The sequence below is a fragment of the Eucalyptus grandis genome, chromosome 7 (assembly GCF_016545825.1).
Source record: "Eucalyptus grandis isolate ANBG69807.140 chromosome 7, ASM1654582v1, whole genome shotgun sequence".
In the NCBI taxonomy this organism is placed as follows: Eukaryota; Viridiplantae; Streptophyta; class Magnoliopsida; order Myrtales; family Myrtaceae; genus Eucalyptus; species Eucalyptus grandis.
Window position 1 is genome coordinate 11999190 of NC_052618.1, and position 19078 is coordinate 12018267.

At 36.4% G+C, this 19078-nt stretch overlaps 2 protein-coding genes and 1 long non-coding RNA gene across 4 annotated transcripts in view; all 3 read left to right on the plus strand.

The window, feature by feature from the left end:
• LOC104428206 overlaps positions 1 to 19078 on the plus strand; it is a 64496-nt gene that overhangs the window by 41572 nt on the left and 3846 nt on the right. The window lies entirely within an intron of this gene.
• Positions 9349 to 12268, plus strand: LOC120295848 (probable LRR receptor-like serine/threonine-protein kinase At3g47570). Its single transcript, XM_039317446.1, has one exon. It carries the CDS (start codon positions 9349 to 9351, stop codon positions 12070 to 12072), a length of 2724 nt encoding a protein of 907 aa, XP_039173380.1. The 3' UTR covers positions 12073 to 12268.
• Positions 14021 to 17394, plus strand: LOC104428211. Of its 2 annotated transcripts, XM_039318031.1 has the most exons (4): positions 14021 to 14146; positions 15803 to 16203; positions 16275 to 16352; positions 16865 to 17394. In XM_039318031.1, exons 2-4 carry the CDS (start codon positions 15911 to 15913, stop codon positions 16986 to 16988), a joined length of 495 nt encoding a protein of 164 aa, XP_039173965.1. In that variant the 5' UTR covers positions 14021 to 14146; positions 15803 to 15910; the 3' UTR covers positions 16989 to 17394. The 2 variants fall into 2 exon arrangements, with proteins under 2 accessions (XP_039173965.1, XP_039173964.1); XM_039318030.1 differs by having other exon boundaries at positions 16275 to 17394.

Genomic DNA, 19078 nt, shown 5'->3' on the forward strand with positions numbered 1-19078 from the left:
GAGCAGTCGTTTTTTGGTCGAATTCTCTAGTCAGTCGCATTTAGATTCCTTAACGGCTTCACCTGATAGACTAGTTAACTCGTGAGTGGCCAACTTAGAGAAAAATGCTATAGGCGCGTCGATGAAATCCTATTTCATCTCATCGAAAACGGACTTGGATCGAAATGTCATGACTCAAACTCAATATTTCGTAATTAATATGAGATTTGACATTTGCCTATGTATTCTTTCTCTCCTCAGTTTTTTTTTGGAATACCATTTAATTACTATGAACACATTAATAAAATTTTAGCATATTACACTTAATTAGTATTTCTATTCTTACAAATTCTACAGTTTAGGGGGTGATATCTACAACTCTATATAATGACTCGTAGGAATCTAATTCATTTGAATGCTTCTTTGTTTCACGGAAAATGAATGAATCAGAAAACTTATTTTTATGAATGATTGCTTGTATCGCTAAAAGAAACCGTTAATGGAAAATGTTTTCATAATTGACAACAATTTTTGTCTAAACATTTTCATGGGCAATGAAAATATTTTTCGTTTACTTAGTTTTGTAAGCGACACAAGCTATTAGTTTTTGGAAAATATTTTTCAAATTATTTATTTTTTATAAAACACACATATGCTAAATTTCAAATTTGTCGACCAAGACTTTGCCTAAAGAATGCATAGTACAAAGGACATAAAGCAATCTCACATCTTTCTTTGTCCTACATCACCCAATCACATTGCCGTTTCATGCCATTCTTGTTTGATTCCCCTTTGATAAATATCATGTTGTGTGATGCGAATCTTAATTATTTCCTAATTATAGTCTTATTTCCAACATGTTTATTGTTCATTTTTGGTTTGTCTATTTCTAATTGGTTTTAGGTGATTGCTAAAAATAAATAAATTCTTTTTAGTTACATCGCACCAAAAAGATTTAAAGACCCTAGAACTATTTTTTCATGGTTGTCATGACTAATTAAAGAATAATTGGAAGTTAATTAAAGGAAGTAAGTCCAATTACAATCGAATGGGTCTATACATGGAGATAATTTGGTCAGCATGGGAGAGAAAGTTGGCTTGCCGTGCACTTTAATGCGATGCGCATAATTGCTTTCTTACATGTGAACAACATCGAATTCCCACCTTCTTTTTATGGCAATTTTCTATGGTTTTGCTTTTGGAAAGTATAATGCCGAACACCCTCCCTCGGATTAGGATCATCTTCCCCCATAGGCACAGGCACGTAACCAATCAAATCAAGTAAGGACATGTGGTGTGTCTCTAATAATTAGCTAAAATCCAATATTATGACTTTACCTGATTGGGTCTCTATTTATAATTCCTTGACTCTAGGGAAATAAGAGCAAACAAAAGATTGGGCAGATGAAATTGATTGATGTTCCCATGACTTTTTCCATGTGAACTATCTTTTGATTACGCCCTGTCAAAAGAAGAAGAAGGAGAAGAAGGATCGTTTACTTGACTTGACTTGAAATATCACACTTATTCAATTTAATATTATTTCCCAATAACAACTTGTTTATTTTTTTGGCTAGCTATATACTTTTAGGATTAGATATATACCTAATTTTATTTATAATTCCATTTTTTTAAAAATAACAATGTGACTATATTAAAAAGTTAAAGATCATAATATAATAGCGAGGACTTTGTCTTTATTAATTAGTGATTCACCTATTAGTATTCAAGATGTAAAATACAACTTGCATATCAATATGACAAGTTCAATGCCGACACAACATGGATCTAAAAGGTAGTATTTTGAAATAGATTCTTCTTCACCAAAGTGGACATTTAGCTCTCTTTTATTTACACCCATTTCTTTCAATTTTAACAATAAGAAACGATATTTCAACAGGATAAAATGGGACATTACAAATGTATAATTTATAAAAAAAGATATGTATTATAATTGGCAAATGAAAGTAAAGGTGATAATAAATTGTGAAATAGACTTACTTACATGTATAGTTAATGGTGTTCTGTTTTTGAGAACCGAAAATCAAGATTCTAAATGCGCGGAAAAGACTAAAGTCATTGCCCCCACTAAACTGCCCGGCAATTCAGGGATTGAAATATAGGTTATAGGATAAAGGACGCTATTGATAAATAATGAAGAAAACCAAGTAAGGCCCATGCCGTTTCACCTTTCATTGACTGACTGGATCATCAATAATTGCCTTGCTTGTAACGGTCTTGTAAATTTCTCAACTCGTGTGAATGGCTGAAATGCTTTTGTGATTCCATCTATGTTTTAGGTTCTGTGTGCTGCATGTAAGAGAAGTGGCGAAGGGAGGTTGGCTTATAAACTCCACAAGGAATTGCTCATACATGCAGGAAATATTGGAGGTTTGGAAATCAGTGAAAAAAATATCGAACGTCCTTTTAATGACGTGCAAGACAAAATCATTTATAATGTACGAAAATTACGTAAAATTTGTGTTTTTTAGTTGGATCCAATATGAATCACATTATCTCTGGATAGGTGATTGGCATAATTTATCAAGGAATTTTACTAGAGTATTGGATAATTTTCAAGAAGGGGTTTGTAGTATATTCTGTCAATTTTCCGTTAATCTATGAGACTTTATTGATATAGCTATTTTTTTAATCTCAGAGCTAGTCACGTACATAACTTGATTTCTAATGTCAAGGGTCTTCTTAAATAGATTTTTCAATATATCAAAATCATTTTGCAATCCAAAAAATAAAATAAAATTGTATGTTCTTTGGATGACTCAATAGATAGAATCAATCATAATATGCAAAAAGAGTGAAAAGTTTTTGTTTTTCAATTAGATTCAATATGAATCACATTATCTCTTAATATGTGATCAGCATAGTACATTGTATTAACTCCATATAACAACTTTCTCAAGCAATATTAATCATTTTTCTTCTTTTGCACTTTAAGGGGAAGTACATTGAACATGGTAACCTATAACATAACCTAGTATAAACGTGCGAAAGAAGAGATACTAATGCAGTTCACTAGATACGGCTTCCTACATGCATGAAGTGGTCATTGAAATCATGCTAATATCTTTGTCTCTCTCTTCTTCGAGTTCATGCTCATGCATGTTATTGGCTAAGTAGTGAGATCTTGGTTTTTCCTTATTTGAAGGGTAAGTGAACCTGTATAATATTGCCCGTATGCTTCACTAGTATGATAAAACGATACTCTTGATCCCTAAGTTCGAGCTTTTTTTTCCTATCAAATCCTATAAACTTTGAGTTTTGTCCCATCAGATCATTGAAATTGCTAGCTATTTCTAATTAAAATTCCTCTGGCACCAAATCTAACTGAATGGAACTGACATTCCTTCTTTATTAACATTTTTTTTTTCACTATTCTATTCTCATCACCTACGTACTCTTTATATCCTCAATTTTTTTGGCATACCATTTAATTACACGAGCAAACTAATAAAAATTAGCATATTACACTAAATTAGTATTTCTCTTCTTACAAATTCTATGGTCTAGGGTTGATGTCAACAACTCTATATAATGTTGATGTCAACAACTCTATATAATGATTCACAGGAATCTAAACCATTTAAAAATTCAAATTTGTTGAGTATAGTACAGAGGACATAAAGAAATTCCACGTGTCTCTCTATCTCCCACATCACCCATTCACATTGCCTTCTCAAGCCATTCTTGTTCGATTCCCCTTTGATAAGGACCGTGTCGTGGGACACAAATCTTAGTTATTTCCTAATTACAGTCTTATTCCCATGATGGTCAATGTTCATTTTTTTGTTTGTCTAGTTCTAGTTGGTCTAAGGTGATTGCTTAAAAAAAAAAAAAATCCTTCTAGTTACATCACATCAAAATGATTTGACGACCCTAAAACTATTTCTTCATTTTTTTTGGGTGTGGACGTCATGACTAATTAAAGGATAATTTGGAGTTAATTAAAGGAAGTAAATCCAACTATAATAGAATGGTCCTATATGTGGAGAGCATTTGGTCATCATGGGAGGCAAAGTTGGCTTGCCGTGCACTTTGATGCAATGCGCTTACGTTGCTTTATTACATGTGAACAGCTTTGAATTCTCACTTTCTTTGTAGTCTTTTTCTCTACTTTTGCTTTTGGAAAGTATGACATTGAACATCCTCCCTCGGATTAGGATCATCTTCGCCCATCAAGCATGGGCATGTAACCAATCAAATCAAGTAAGGACACGTGATGTGTGTCTAATAATTAGCTAAAAATCCGATATTATGACTTTATTTAATTGGGTCTTTGTTTATAATTCCTTGATTCTAGGGAAATAAGAGCAAACGAAAGGTTGGACGGATGAAACATATTGATGATCTCACAACTTTTCTCATGTGAATTGTCTCGATTATGCCCCGTCAAAAGAAGAAGGAGAAGAATGATCGTTTACTTGAGTTGACTTGAACAATTGCAGGTTTCATTTCATTATCATCTGCCAATGACAACTTGTTTACTTTTTGACTAGCTATATACCTTTAGGATTAAATATATGACTAGTTTTTAATTGTTAGTGATATTATTTTGGAGATTGTTAAGATTATCTATAGAATATTATCCTATGTTAAAGAGAATTATGATATTACTATTGATTATCTGTATCAATCAAGACTATTAAAAAAGCTCAATTGGACAATGTGGTCGGTGCGATTAATGTCAAAACATAACTATTATGGAAAGGACTCGATTAAGTGCTTTCTCTGATGAGACTTGTATTATAATTGACAAATGGAAGTAGAGGTCATTATAAATTGTGAAATAGACCTAGTTACATGTATGGTTAATAGTGTTCTATTTCTGAGAACTCGAAAATCAAGATTTTATATGCGCGGAAAAGACTAAAGTCATTGCCCCTGCTAAACAGCCCGGCAATTCAGATATTGAAAAATAGATTATAGGATAAAGGACACAATTGATAAATAATGAAGAAGAAGATTTGGCAACCCTAGGACTATTTTTTTTCACTTTTTTTGTGCGGTCGTCACGACTAACTAGAGACTAATTTGAAGTTAATTAAAGGAAGTAAATCCAATTACAATCGAATGGGCCTATAGAGAATTTGGTCAACGTGGGAGGCAAAGTTGGCTTGCCTTGCACTTTGATTCAATGCGCCTAAGTTGCTTTCTTACATGTGAATAGCTTTGAATTCCCACCTTCTTTCTATGGTCTTTTTCTGTACTTTTTCTTTTGGAAAGTGTACTATTGAACACCCTCCCTCGGATTAGGATCATCTTCATGCATCAGGCACGAGCACGTAACCAATCGAATCAAGTAAGGACACGTGGTGTGTGTCTAATAACTAGCTAAAATCCGGTATTATGACTTTACCTAACTGGGTCTTTGTTTATAATTACTTGATTCTAGGAAAATCAAAGCAAATGAAAGGTTGGACGGATGAAACAAATTGATGTTCCCACGATTGTTCACATGTGAACTGTCTCGATTATACCCTCTCAAAAGAAGAAGAAGGATCGTTTACTTGACTTGACTTGAACTGTTGCACTTTTTCAGTTTAATATCATCTACCAATGACAACTTGTTTACTTTTTGACTAGCTATATACCTTTAGGGTTAATATGCCTAGTGTTTTTATAATTCCAATAATTTTTTAAATAACAATGTGGCTATGTTAAAATGTTAAAGATCATAATATAATAGCACGGACTTTGTCATTATTAATTAGTAATTTATCAATTAGTATTCAAGATGCAAAATATAATTTGCATATCAATGTACAAGTTCAATGCCGGTATAGAACGGATCTAAAAGGTCGTAGTTTGAAATAGATTCTTCTTCATCAAATAGAGTTTTCTCCCTTTTATTTACATGCATTATTTTCAATTTTAATAATAATAAATGATATTTCAACTGCATGAAATGGGACATTACAAATGTTTAATTTATGGAAAAGATATGCATTATAATTGACAAATGGAAGTAAAGGTGATTAGAAATTGTGAAATACACCTACTTACATATACAGTTAACAGTGTTCTTGTTCTGAGAACCCGGAAATCAAGATTTTATATGCACGGAAAAAACTAAAGCCAATGCCCCTACTAAAACAGCCCGGCAATTCAGGGATTGAAAGATAGATTATAGGATAAAGGACACGATTGATAAATAATGAAGAAAACTAAGGCCCCATTGATTGACTTTATCATCAATAATTACGTAAAACTTGTGTTTCACCTTTCCTTGACTGACTTGATCATCAATAATTACCTTGCTTGTAACGGCCTTGTAATTTTCTCAACTTGTTGGATGGCTGAAATGCTTCTGTTGTTCCATCTATGTTTTAAGTTCTGTGTGCTTATCTGTAAGAGAAGTGGCGGAGGGAGGTTGTCTTATAAACTCCACAAGGAATTGCTCATATATGTAGGAAATATTGGAGGTTTTGGAAACCAATGAAAAAAATATCGAATGTCCTCTTAATGACTTGCTGGACAGAGTCAATTATAACATACAAAAATTACGTAAAACTTGTGTTTTTTGGTTGAATCCAATGTGAATTATATTAACTCCTAATAGGTTATTGGCATAATCTATCAAAGGAATTTTACCAATGTATTAAATCAGTACATTCTGTCAATTTTTTGTTAATATATGTGACTTTATTTATATAGTTATTTCTTTAATCTCAGTGCTAGTCACATTCATAACTTGATTTCTAATGTCAAAGGTCTTCACAAATAAATTTTTCATAATTTCAAAATCATTTTGGAATTCAAAAAAATAAAAATATGAAATTGAATATCCTTTGGATGGCTCAATAGACGGAGTCAATCATAATATGCATAAACCATGTGAAAACTTTCGTTTTAAATTTGATCCAACATGAATCACATTATCTTTTAATATGTGATTGGCATAATGTAACGTATTAACTCCATATAACAACTTTCTCAAGAAATATTAATCATTTTTCTTCTTTTGCACATTAAGGGGAAGTACATTGAATAAGGTAGCCTATAACATTACCTAGTATATAACAAGAGAAAGAAGAGAGACTAATGCAGTTCATGAATACAGCTTCCTACGTGCATGAAATGGTCTTGGGAATCATGCTAATCTCTCTCTCTCTCTTGCTCTTCTTCGAGTTCACGCTAGTCCATGTTGTTGGCAAAGTTGCGTGGTCTCGGTTATCCCTGTAATTCAAACTTGTTCACGACGTGTCCTTATTGAAGGGTAAGTCCACTTATCTCATATTCCCCATATGCTTCATTAAAGTGATAAAACTATACTTTTGATCCCTAAGTTCGGGCATTTTTTTCCAACCAAATCCTCTAAACTTTGAGTTTTGTCCCATCAAATCATTGAGTTTGTATAGCTTTTTCTAATTAAAATTCCTTCAGCTCAAAATCTAACTGATTAGAACTGACACACCTTATTCAGTAACTATTGCATTTTTTGCTACTCTATTGTCATCACTTACATATTCTTTCTATCCTCAAAATTTCTGGCATAGCATTTAATTACTTTGAACACGCCAATATAATTTTAGCATATTACACTTAAATTAGTATCTCCTCTTACAATTTCCATGGTTTGAGGGTGATGTCTGCAAATTTATATAACGACTCATAGGAATCTAACATATTCTAAATTTCAAATTTGTTGATGCACACCTTCCTTAAGGAATGCATAGTACAAAAGCCATAAAGCAATTCCACGTGTCTCTCTTTGTCCCACATCACCCAATCAAATTGCCTTCTCATGCCACTCTTGTTTGATTCCCCTTCGATAAGGATCATGTCATGCGACACGAATGTTAATTAATTTTCTCATTCCCAAGATGTTTAATGTTCATTTTTGGTTTGTCTAGTTCTAATTGGTCTTAGGTGATTGCTTTTAAAAAAATAAATTCTTTTTAGTTCCATCACACCAAAAAGATTTGACAACCCTAGAATTATTTTTTCATTTTTTGTGTGCGGTCATCATGACTAATTAGAGGATAATTTGAAGTTAATTAAAGGAAGTAAATTCAATTACTATTCAATGGTCCTATACGTGGAGAGAATTTGGTTAGTGTGGGAGGCAAAGTTAGCTTGTCGTGCACTTTGATGCGATGCGCATAAGTCACTTTCTTACATGGGAACATCGTCGAATTCCCACCTTCTTTCTATGGTCTTTTTCTGTACTTTTGCTTTTGAAAAGTATGATATTGAATTAGAATCTCTTCACCCATCACGTTTGGGCACGTAACCAGTCAAATCAAGTCAGGAAATGTGGTGTGTGTCTAATAATTAATTAAAATTCAGTATTATGACTTTATCAAATTGGGTCTTTGTTTATAATTCCTTAATTAACTAAAATCAAGTAAGGGCACGTTATGTGTGTCTAATAATTAACAAAAGGTTGGAGGGATGAAAAACATATTGATGTTCCCACGACTTTTTCCGTGGGAACTGTCTCAATTAGGCGTTGTCAAAGGGAGGAGGACAAGAAAGATGGTTTGCTTGACTTGAACCATCACGCTTTTTCAATTAAATATCATATGCCAATTACAACTTGTTTACTTTTAGACTAGCTATTTACCCTTGGGATTAAATACATACCTAGTTTTTTATAATTTCGATAATTTTTAAATAACAATACGACTATATTAAAATGTTAAAGATTACAATATAATAGCGTGGGCTTTGTTACTATCAATTTATAATTCATCTATAAGTACTCTAGAAGCAAAGTTCAATTTGCATATCAATATAACAAGCTAAACGTGGGTGCAACATTAATCTAAGAGGTAATATTTTGAAATAAATTCTTCTTCATCATAGTAGAAATTTCGCTCTCTTCTATGTATAAGCACTATTTTCAATTTAAATATTAACAAACAATATTCCAAAATGTATAAGTTATATATAAAGAAAGATATGTATAATAATTGACAAATGAAGGTAAAGTTAATTTTAAATTGTGAAATAGACCTACTTACATGTACCTTTAATATTGTTCCGCTTTTGAATACTGGAAAGTCAAAATTTTATATGTATATAAATCCCTACTAGCCGGTCCGGAAATTCAGGGATTGTAAAAGACACAATTGACAATGGAAATAAAGTAGGCCCCCATGGTGTTTTCAGCTTTCATTGACCGACCTTATCACCAATTGTTAACTTGCATGTCACGGCCTTGTAATTTTCTCATTTTGAGAGGAGGATGAAAATTTCTGCCATGACTAATTTTGCATTTGATGATATCATCATGTCTTAGTATGGTCGAACATGTTGCCTGCTAGTATATATTCACGAATTGTTTCAAAACAACGTCAAGAGAGAACCAAAAAGACTCGAGTCGAGAGCGTTTTGCTACAAATCCTCATGGACCTTGCCTATAGATATCAGCTTTTGCCCATGTCATTCTCATGCCTAACTACAATCGTTCTTCTATTAGGGAGTGTCCTAGCTTTAGTAAAAGATGGCCGGGACGAGGTTGATCGATTGGCTTTATTAGAATTCAAGGCTCGAATAGCTGATCCTAGTGGGGTTTTGAGCTCATGGAATGATTCTAGCCACTTTTGCGATTGGGATGGTGTCACTTGCGGTCGCAAACACCGAAGAGTCACCATACTAGACCTTAGCTCGAAGAACTTATTCGGGGTCGTGCCGCCCCATATCGGTAATCTGAGCTTTCTGAGGGGCGTCCATTTGGAGAACAACAGTTTTCATGCCAAAATTCCCTCACATTTTGGCCGCTTGCTTCGGTTGCAGGAGTTGACCCTTAATAACAACTCATTCAGCGGTCAAATCCCTTCGAATCTCTCCTATTGCTCTAATATGCTCGTTCTTAACTTAGGATTCAACATGCTCAAAGGAAATTTGCCAACAGAACTGGGCTCATTGTCCAAGCTCCAAAGACTTATACTTCAAGTCAACAGCTTGATAGGAAACATCCCGCCGTCTATTGGAAACTTATCATCTCTTCAAAAGTTCGTAATAACGCGGAATAACTTCAGCGGTACGATCCCAGAGACTTTTGGCCAGCTGAGAAATCTACAAAGGCTCAGTCTCACTGCAAATAAATTTGCTGGTACAATTCCTATCTCAATCTTCAATATATCCGCTCTGGCATGGCTTGGTGTAGGTGAAAACCAATTAGAAGGGGGTTTACCTAGTGACTTAGGCTTCACTCTTCCAAATATCAAGTTTATCAGTACGTGGCACAACCACCTCACTGGACCCATTCCCGAGTCAATATCCAACGCCTCTAACCTTGAGGTAATCCAAATCGTCGAGAACAATTTTTCTGGGAAAGTTCCTTCTTTTTCAAAGATAAGAGGACTCAATTGGTTTAGTATTCTCGACAACAACTTAGGAGGTGAGCAGTCTATTGATTTGGACTTCCTTTGCTCTTTAACCAATTCCACAAAATTGAAACGTTTGGGCATAGGGGAAAATGCTTTTCGAGGACTAATACCCGACTGTATTAGTAACCTCTCGACCACCCTTTTTAAATTTGGGTTAGAATTCAACCATATTTCTGGAACCTTACCTTCTGGGATCGGAAATCTCATTAATTTGGAAGGTTTGGAAATGCAGGGAAATAACATCTCGGGAAACATTCCTTCTGAGATTGGAAAACTAAACAAATTGGGGTATTTGGACCTTAGCCTAAATAAATTCTCGGGGCAAATACCGGAATCATTTGGGAATTTAAGGATGTTAATCCAATTGGCCTTGCATAGCAATAATTTCTGGGGTTTGATACCATCGTCTCTAAAAAATTGCCAAAATCTACTTCTCTTGGACCTTTCAAACAACAACCTCAGCGGTCATGTACCCTCGGAAATTATGGGCATCTCATCTTTGTCGATTTACCTTGACTTGTCTCGAAATAATCTTACTGGCCCCATTCCAGAAGAAGTTGGAAAATTGCAACATCTTGGCGAACTACGTCTTGGCGGGAACAGATTATCTCAACAGATTCCAAGCAGTATAGGCAGTTGTATAAGCATGGAACGCCTATATGTACAGGATAACTTCTTTGAAGGGCCCCTACCATCCATTATGAGTTCCATGAGAGGCCTTCAGGTTTTGAATGTTTCCAACAACCAATTGTCCGGCCAAATCCCGAAATTTCTAGAGTCGCTAAATCTGACGAATTTGAGCCTATCTTACAACGATTTCGAGGGTGCATTGCCTACGGGAGGAGTTTTCAAAAGTGCCATTTCAACTTCGGTCGTTGGAAACAAGAAGCTTTGCGGGGGTCTCCCAGATTTTCAACTACTGAAATGCCACTACAAAGAGTCAAAACGGATGAGAATAAGTGGAATTGCAAAAATTCTTATATCCACCGTCTTTGCTCTTGTTGGAGTAGCTTGCATACTGTCTTTGTTATACTTCTTTTGGTTTAGACACGATAAGAATGCATCAGCTTCAAGCTCTTCTGAAAATGGGCTTTTGCATGTTTCTTATCACAATCTACTAAAAGCGACGGGTGGATTCTCCTCCACCAATCTGCTTGGCGTGGGCAGTTTTGGGTCTGTGTACAAAGGGCTGCTTGATCAAACTCAGTTGGTTGTGGCCATCAAGATTCTCGACCTTACATGTGATGGAGCTTCCAAGAGCTTCATAGCCGAGTGCGAGGTCTTGAGAAGAATCCGACACCGTAATCTTGTGAAGGTACTCACGGCATGTTCTGGGTTTGATTTTAATGGAAATGATTTCAAGGCACTTGTCTACGAATTCATGTCAAACGGAAGCTTGGATGAGTGGCTGCACCCAACTGCATCACAATATACGGAGAGAAACAAGTTGAGTCTACTTGAGAGAGTGAATATTGCAATCGATGTTGCTTGTGCACTAGATTATCTCCATCATCACTATGAAATGCCAATAGTTCATTGTGATCTAAAGCCAAGTAATGTCCTTCTTGACGATGAAATGAATGGACATGTAGGCGATTTTGGGCTTGCCGGAGTTCCTTCCGAAGCAACACATAAGTTGCTAGCAGATCAATCGAGCTCTGTCGGAGTAAAGGGATCTTTTGGCTATGTAGCTCTAGGTAATGAAGCATACCTTGGGTCATTCAGTTTGTTTCGTTGAACACATAATTGTAGATAGATCCTTAAAGAAAAAGGTATAGACATAAAACGTCACCGAGAATATATTTCAAACTTAATCATTCACCTTGCATCAATACATTGTTGATTGTTGTAGAGTATGGCATGGGAAGTGCGGTATCTATAGAAGGAGATGTCTATAGCTTCGGAGTCCTCGTTTTGGAGATGTTCACAGGCAAGAGGCCAATTGATGACATGTTTGCAAATGGGTTGGACCTTCATCGCTTCACGAAGGCAGCTTTGGCAGACCGAGTTGAGAAGGCAATTGATCCTATTTTGCTTCAAGAAATCGAGGAGTTGGAGAAGAGACGAACGATCGCTCCATAGGGCAAGAACAAGAGCTGGTGTAGTATCAAGGATTGTTTGGTTTTGATGATCGAAGTAGGAATCACTTGCTCTTTTGAGTCTTCGAAGGAGCGAATGGACATCTATGATGCATTGACTAAACTCCAAGGAATGAGGAAGAAACTTCTTGAGTTCATTGTCACTGTCTAGTTGATGTCAAATTTGAACTTCATATGGAGTCATGTGGTCTTCATGGTCCTTGTCTTTTGGTTTTTCTTCCTTTGTAATTCAATCATTCTCTAGATGTTACGTCTTGTCTTTCAAATTTAAAGAATAATATATTACTGAAGCACTCCGACAATCTATTTCCAGCCTACACTCCAAAAGCCATGAACCGAGATGTTCAATCAAATTCTACTTACAATAGGCAACTAAAAGAAATGGAATGAATCTAGCATCAATCGAAAGTGAATTGACAAGCGTCAAATTCCAAGACCTCAAATTCGCCTTAGAAGTTGCTAAGAAACCCTACTGGAAGAGGAAGGGGAGAAGTGGTGTGGTGAAAAGAGGAGAAACGGCCTGGTGGCGTGTTGCCGCGGTGGGTCCGAAAGTTTTCAGCTCAATCTTCAAAGACTCAGGAAAAATGGCCTCGAAAGATTGCATAACGCTCCTTTTTTTTTTTGGTTGATGCATAACGCTCCTTCAGCGGGTTTAAAATCAACTAAAAACGAATTACGGTGGCAAGGAAAACAATTTTGCTTCAGCAGTAGGCAAAGGAAGAAGCAAACGGTAGAAAAAGCAAAGGAGGAAGCAAACGGTAAAAATCTAATTCATGCATTTTTTTTTTTTAATCAATTGCAAATTTTGGACAAGAATGTCAGTCTGTCAGAAGAAGTCGGCTAATAAAGATTTGATTGGCCGGCAAACTCAGCCCCTTAATTGAGATTATCTTAATCACTTATTTGAAGGGAAAAAATCACTTCTAGCCATTTAATCATAAGCATGGAATAAATGCGATTTTTTTATTGAAAGAAATGTTTTTTAAACGGGTCCTCCCTCGATCCCCTCGTCTTCCGCCTCCATGGCTACGTCGCCCGGTCACTGCTTCGCCAATGCCTCCCGTCTCGGCTCATCACCGACGGGCTCCGCTGCATCTACGCCGACCGCATCCACAGCCCGAGCCTCGCTCCGGCCCCGTCTCTGTCGCCCCCGGCTCCCGTGAGGTTCCGCTTACGTAAATGTACGAACTAAAGCTTCGATTTTTTTTTTTTTTTTGGTGGTGTGCGGCCACCTGAGTGTCTCTGTTTCGTCTCTGCAGGGAATGACTCGTGGGGGATGTGCAGCGAGTGTGAAGAGAATTTGGGAAAATCAAGTGAGTTTGCCATTGCTTTCGTTTTGCTATTATAATCTCTAAGGTAACTGGGATCGTCCATTTTTCATAATAACTTAGTGTGACGGAACAGTCATCCCCTGGGTTACGCTTTTTGTCCTCTTGTATATGTGAAGAGAAATAAGTTTTTAAATGATCTCTTATGTGGGGTGAAAAAATGGCTGGAGAAATGGCTTTCATCATTTTCTTTGGTAAGATTTGAACTGTGTGTTTTTTTCTTTTTTCTGCTCTAACATGGAACAGCCAGTGTCAATTGTTACACCCGAGACAGCAGTTATATGGCCTCTATTTGAAGCCGAGGCTGTACATAACTGGCAAAAAGAGTTGAGAGAAACAGTTGCAAAACACTTGACAAATTGTGGCTTTGAGTCTAACCCTCGAGGTAAGCAATTTTATTCACTATATGCTTGTTGCAGTAGAATGAGGTTTGGCTGTCATTTGGGAATATCAATGCTGCATATAACGTGCCTTTTATCACAGATTTTATGTGTCGGTTACTCCATCTACTAGGTTGAAGTATAAGCTTTTATATCTCTTTGGCTTGTCACAGATACATATCAAGAGTTGGGTTTTACTCGCTTACGATGCACTTCCTTTTTAGAAGGGAAAAAAGGCCAAAGGTTATGTAACAAGGAAAGCTGTTGGGCACGACTGTAAAAGGTTTTCTTTTGAAATATTGAACTGGCCACTTTAGGAATCTTTCTTTAGTATGGAGAATCTCAGTCACGATTATAATTAAATAGTTAGAGTTGTCGCCAGTACAGAAATGTTGCCAGCCCTTGAGTTGCTACATCAGTCCAACATGGTGCTTGCAATAACTACACCTTTTTTTTTATGTCATCGTCATTGGTTAGCCTTGGCTTCATGAATCTTTGTTGCTCATTGAGAGTAGTCCAGAAACTCTTACTTCAACCGAGCTCAACGTGGAGTTGAAATCTCTGCTGCTCATTGAGATTTTGGGGTTTAAGAAACCACACAGCATGCAAATACCGTACTTATTTTAGTGTTGAAATTTGGCAGTCACAATGCATGACAGCAGAGGACAACCAAATAAAACTTCATAGTTCTAACTAAACTTATGCGGCATATTGACTTGCAGTTTGAAACCCTGAGAACCTAGCTAGGGAAAAAGGGGCAAACTATGAAGGATAAAACATGTTGCTTTTGCTATCTTTTCTTGTGGAAAAACCATATTCATGGCAATGGAGACTGAATTGTGGTCCCTGATTTGACTGAACAATTTAATTTGATAAGTAGTTTTAGACTCTAAGAATCCTCATTTCTTATTCTTTCTGAATGCTTAGGTTGAGATCGTTGGTTGGATTCAAATGAAAAATCTCTTATTGTACTTTTAGGGGCTAGTCGTATTGCTTTTAGAATGGATCAGAGTCGATATTGGCTGAACTTGCCAAGTTTTGGATTGTTGCTCTTATCTACAAAATGCTTTTGTGTCATCAATTAAAAAATTGTAGACTCTTTTAATAGAACAGTTGACAGAACACATCTGGTGAAAAGAAGGGGTTATTGTGTATGCTTAGGATCAATTAACTCTACAAACCTAAGGTCCTCATTTTTGGGAACATGAGATGCATCTTTGCGAAATTTGATTTGGTATAGTTTCTATCCTTGATATGATTATGTGGTGATGAAGTAAGCATATTAATATTACATAGCGTAATTGCAAAAACTATCCTCAATTTTGCTTTTCATATCAAATACCCTCCTCACATTTCAAAATCTATATCGTGCGTCTCCCAACCTAAATTAACTTATTTGCCCTTATGCACGCATGAGATCTACACCTAGAAAGTGGAATGCAACATTGAGGATGGGGTAATTCAAGAAATATGTGTGGGTGCGAGATGCAACCTGAAATCCACAACCAAAAAAAAAAAAAAAAAAAAATGGAGAGTGATGATTGGATGTCTGAAATATGAGAATAGCGCATTTGATATGAGTAGCAAAGTGTAGGATGATATCTGTAATTTTCCATGTCATATAATACAAGCTAACTCCAGGATGAATATTTCTAAAGCAGGTGGTGGTTGACAAGTTCTCTGCCTCGAGGTTCAGGTAGTGACCAACATGGTGATTGCAGTCGTGACTGTGGTCGTGATCGTGGCCCTGATCAGGCCTGTGGTGGTGGATGTGGAGGTGGAGATGGAGAGTGCTTGCGGAAAGCCTGGGCATTCTACAAGTGAGTGTCCTAGTGAAGAGGGCAGAGGAGGTAGTTATGCGGGGAGCAATGACAGGTATGGAGGTGGCGGTGGTGGACACTATGGTCCTGATCGAAATGGTGGTTGACCTGGCGGGTGCAATAGAGATAGTGGTACTCAAGGAGGATCATGAAATGACTGCTATAATCAGGACCGTTCTGGTCCCTATGAATGTCGTCGTACAGGAAACTTCTGTTCAGGGTAGAAAGAATTCTCCTGATAGGTATGCACACAGGTTTTTCCTTTTATAGTGAAGTAGTTGATCCTGTGCTGATTGAAAAGTGCTTGTAACAGAGCAATTGAAGATACTGCTGTTACTTGCTGGAGGTGTCAAAGTCTCTTCTGTTGCATCTCTTCTTCATGGTTCTCCAAGTGGACAAATCTGCTTGATCAAACTGTTGATGTGCGATCTTTGGCTAAAAGATTCAACTGTTTAATGTCTGTGAATGCTCATTTTGATGTTGTGGATCCAATGACATTGCTTGCTTTACTTAAACAATCAAATTTGGCCTTACTATTTCAATGCTATGATGAGTACTGGATTCTCTTTTGCTTACATGCTTTAGCAATTGCAGATGCATCTGAGATCAATCTTGGTTGACTTCTTCCTTGGCATTTGTGACTATGGAGTGTGGACAGCTTTTTGGTGTCTAGATGGCTCTTTTGAGGATAGGACGAGATTCACCTAAGGAAGTAATGCGTTTTCTCTTCACAAAAGAGAAGTTGCCTTAGAAATGAATGCCTGTTTTGGCTACGATTTTTCAAATGTTTAACTTTTTGAAAAGGAGTTAAGCGGGTAGACTCTATGTTTTCTTCTACACATTTAGTATGTGAGCTTTCTGTCTATAGTTTGCACTATATTAACTCTGCTAAGCTTTTGGCAGGATTCTATGCTGTTTGTGGTGTTTTGATGCGCAGTTCCGTTACTCTTATATCATGATACGTGGGTTTAGTCTTAAAAACTCTGAAAAGTCCTTTTGGTCTCAAGAAGCTGTTCTGTGCAATTAACTCGGTAAATTTCGTCTCACCTTCCACACATTGTACTGATGGAGGAGTTCCTTTCCCAGTAAAATGTAGAGATCTTTTGGAAGCTTTAGTGAGCATGGCAATTTGATTTTCACGATCTTCTTCCTAGCTATCTGGTGTCTCTTATCGCCATCTTCAGTGGAGGATTGCTGGTCTCTGTCTCACCCGTGTACATGATGCTGCTATTGTCTTAGGTTTCCTGGATAAATTTCTCTTTCAGGTGTAATGCGGCTCTTCCTATGAATCAGCTATGTTGCTAATAGACACGCGGTTCTTTTCGCTTCTGCATTAATGATCTTCGCCATGCTCTTGCAGCCAGTCATTTGCGATTGATAATGTATCTTCCCTGAATTCTTTCAGAAGTTGTGCTAGCTCCATTTGAAATTGATATTGGCTTTGTGACTCCTAGATGTGGTATATTCTCGCCACAAGCAAAAAAAGCGGATATGATCATTTCCTTTTCAGCTCTCTCTCTGTAATTACTTGGTTAAGGTTATTGGGCATTCTTAACTATGGCTTTGTAAGTGAATATTTTCTTTTCCCGTTATGCTTGTCAACAAATTTGGAGATCAAATTGGCAATACGTGCTCAGCAGGAAAGAGTTATCTATGCCTGTCAACATTGTATCGATTTTCTGTTAATCTTTGCGGCTTTCTTTATATACTTATTTCTTTAATGTCAGAGCTAGTCACATACTTAAGTTGATCCCTATCTTAAATAGATTTTTCATAACTCCAAAATCATTTCAAAATCCAAAAGAAAAGAAAGGAAGCTGAAACAGGAAACCAAAAGGACCACAATCAAACAATACAATGATCTTAATCATCAATATACAAAGTACACTGGGAGGAGGCCGGGGGTTTTGCATCCAGAGCATTGAATTGGATGGTGAAGCTCTTGTTGAAGGTTTGAGAAAAGACCACGCTGTGTGGATGGCTGAAATGCTTGTGTGACTTCATCTCTGTATTAGGCTGCGGGCGTGCTTATGTGTGTGAAACAGCGAAGGGAGGGAGGAAGGTTGGCTTTTGTTTTAACTAGGAACTGCTCATGTATGTAGGAAATAGCGAAGGTTCAAGAATTAATGTTTAAAATATCGAATATCCTTTGGATGATTTGATGAATAAAGTCAAACATAATATACGGAACTGTGTGAAATCTTTTTCTTTTTTTTTTTACTTGGATTCAACATGAATCCCATTATCTCTTAATATGCGATTGGCATAATATATTGTATTAACTCTATATAACAACTTTTTTAAGCAATGTAATCATTTTTCTTCTTTTGTGCTTTAAGGGGAAGTACATTGAACATGGCTCTATATGGAACTCTGTGAAATCTTTTTTTTTTTTTTTTTTTTTGTCACTTGGATTCAACATGAATCCCATTGTCTCTCGCGATTGGCATAATATATTGTATTAACTCTATATAACAACTTTTTTAAGCAATGTAATCATTTTTCTTCTTTTGTGCTGTAAGGGGAAGTACATTGAACATGGTTATATGCGAAAGAAGAAAGACTGATGCAGCTCATTGAATACATCTTCCTACATAAATGAAGTGGTCTTGGATATCATGCAGATCTCCCCGTCTCTCTCTCTCTCTTCTTTCGAGTTCATGCTTATGCATGTTATTGGCAAAGTAGTGTGATCTCGATCTGGCCCGTGATTCAAACTTGTTTCACGATATGTCCTTATTTTAAGGGTAAGTCCACTTGTCTCATATTCCCCTTTACTTCATCAAATGATAAAACTATACTTTTATTCCCTAAGTTTGAGCATTCTTTTCCGTTCAAATCCTCTAAACTTTGAGTCTTGTCTACAGCTTCAATATATGATTTCATTGTTTGCTCCCAATAGCCACAGTTGCTTCCATCAAAGTAAGGCAGCTTGTTCGGAGCTTAAGTATCATTGGTAAAGAAGCCGCCATGATTAGCCATGATAAAGGATCTTTGTATTTAGAAGAAATACACTTCAGATAAAGAGTAATAAAGCTCTGATACCAATTGTTGAGATTAACAAAACAACCTAGAGGGAGTGAATATGTTGTTTTCAAACTTTGATGATCTTTTGTG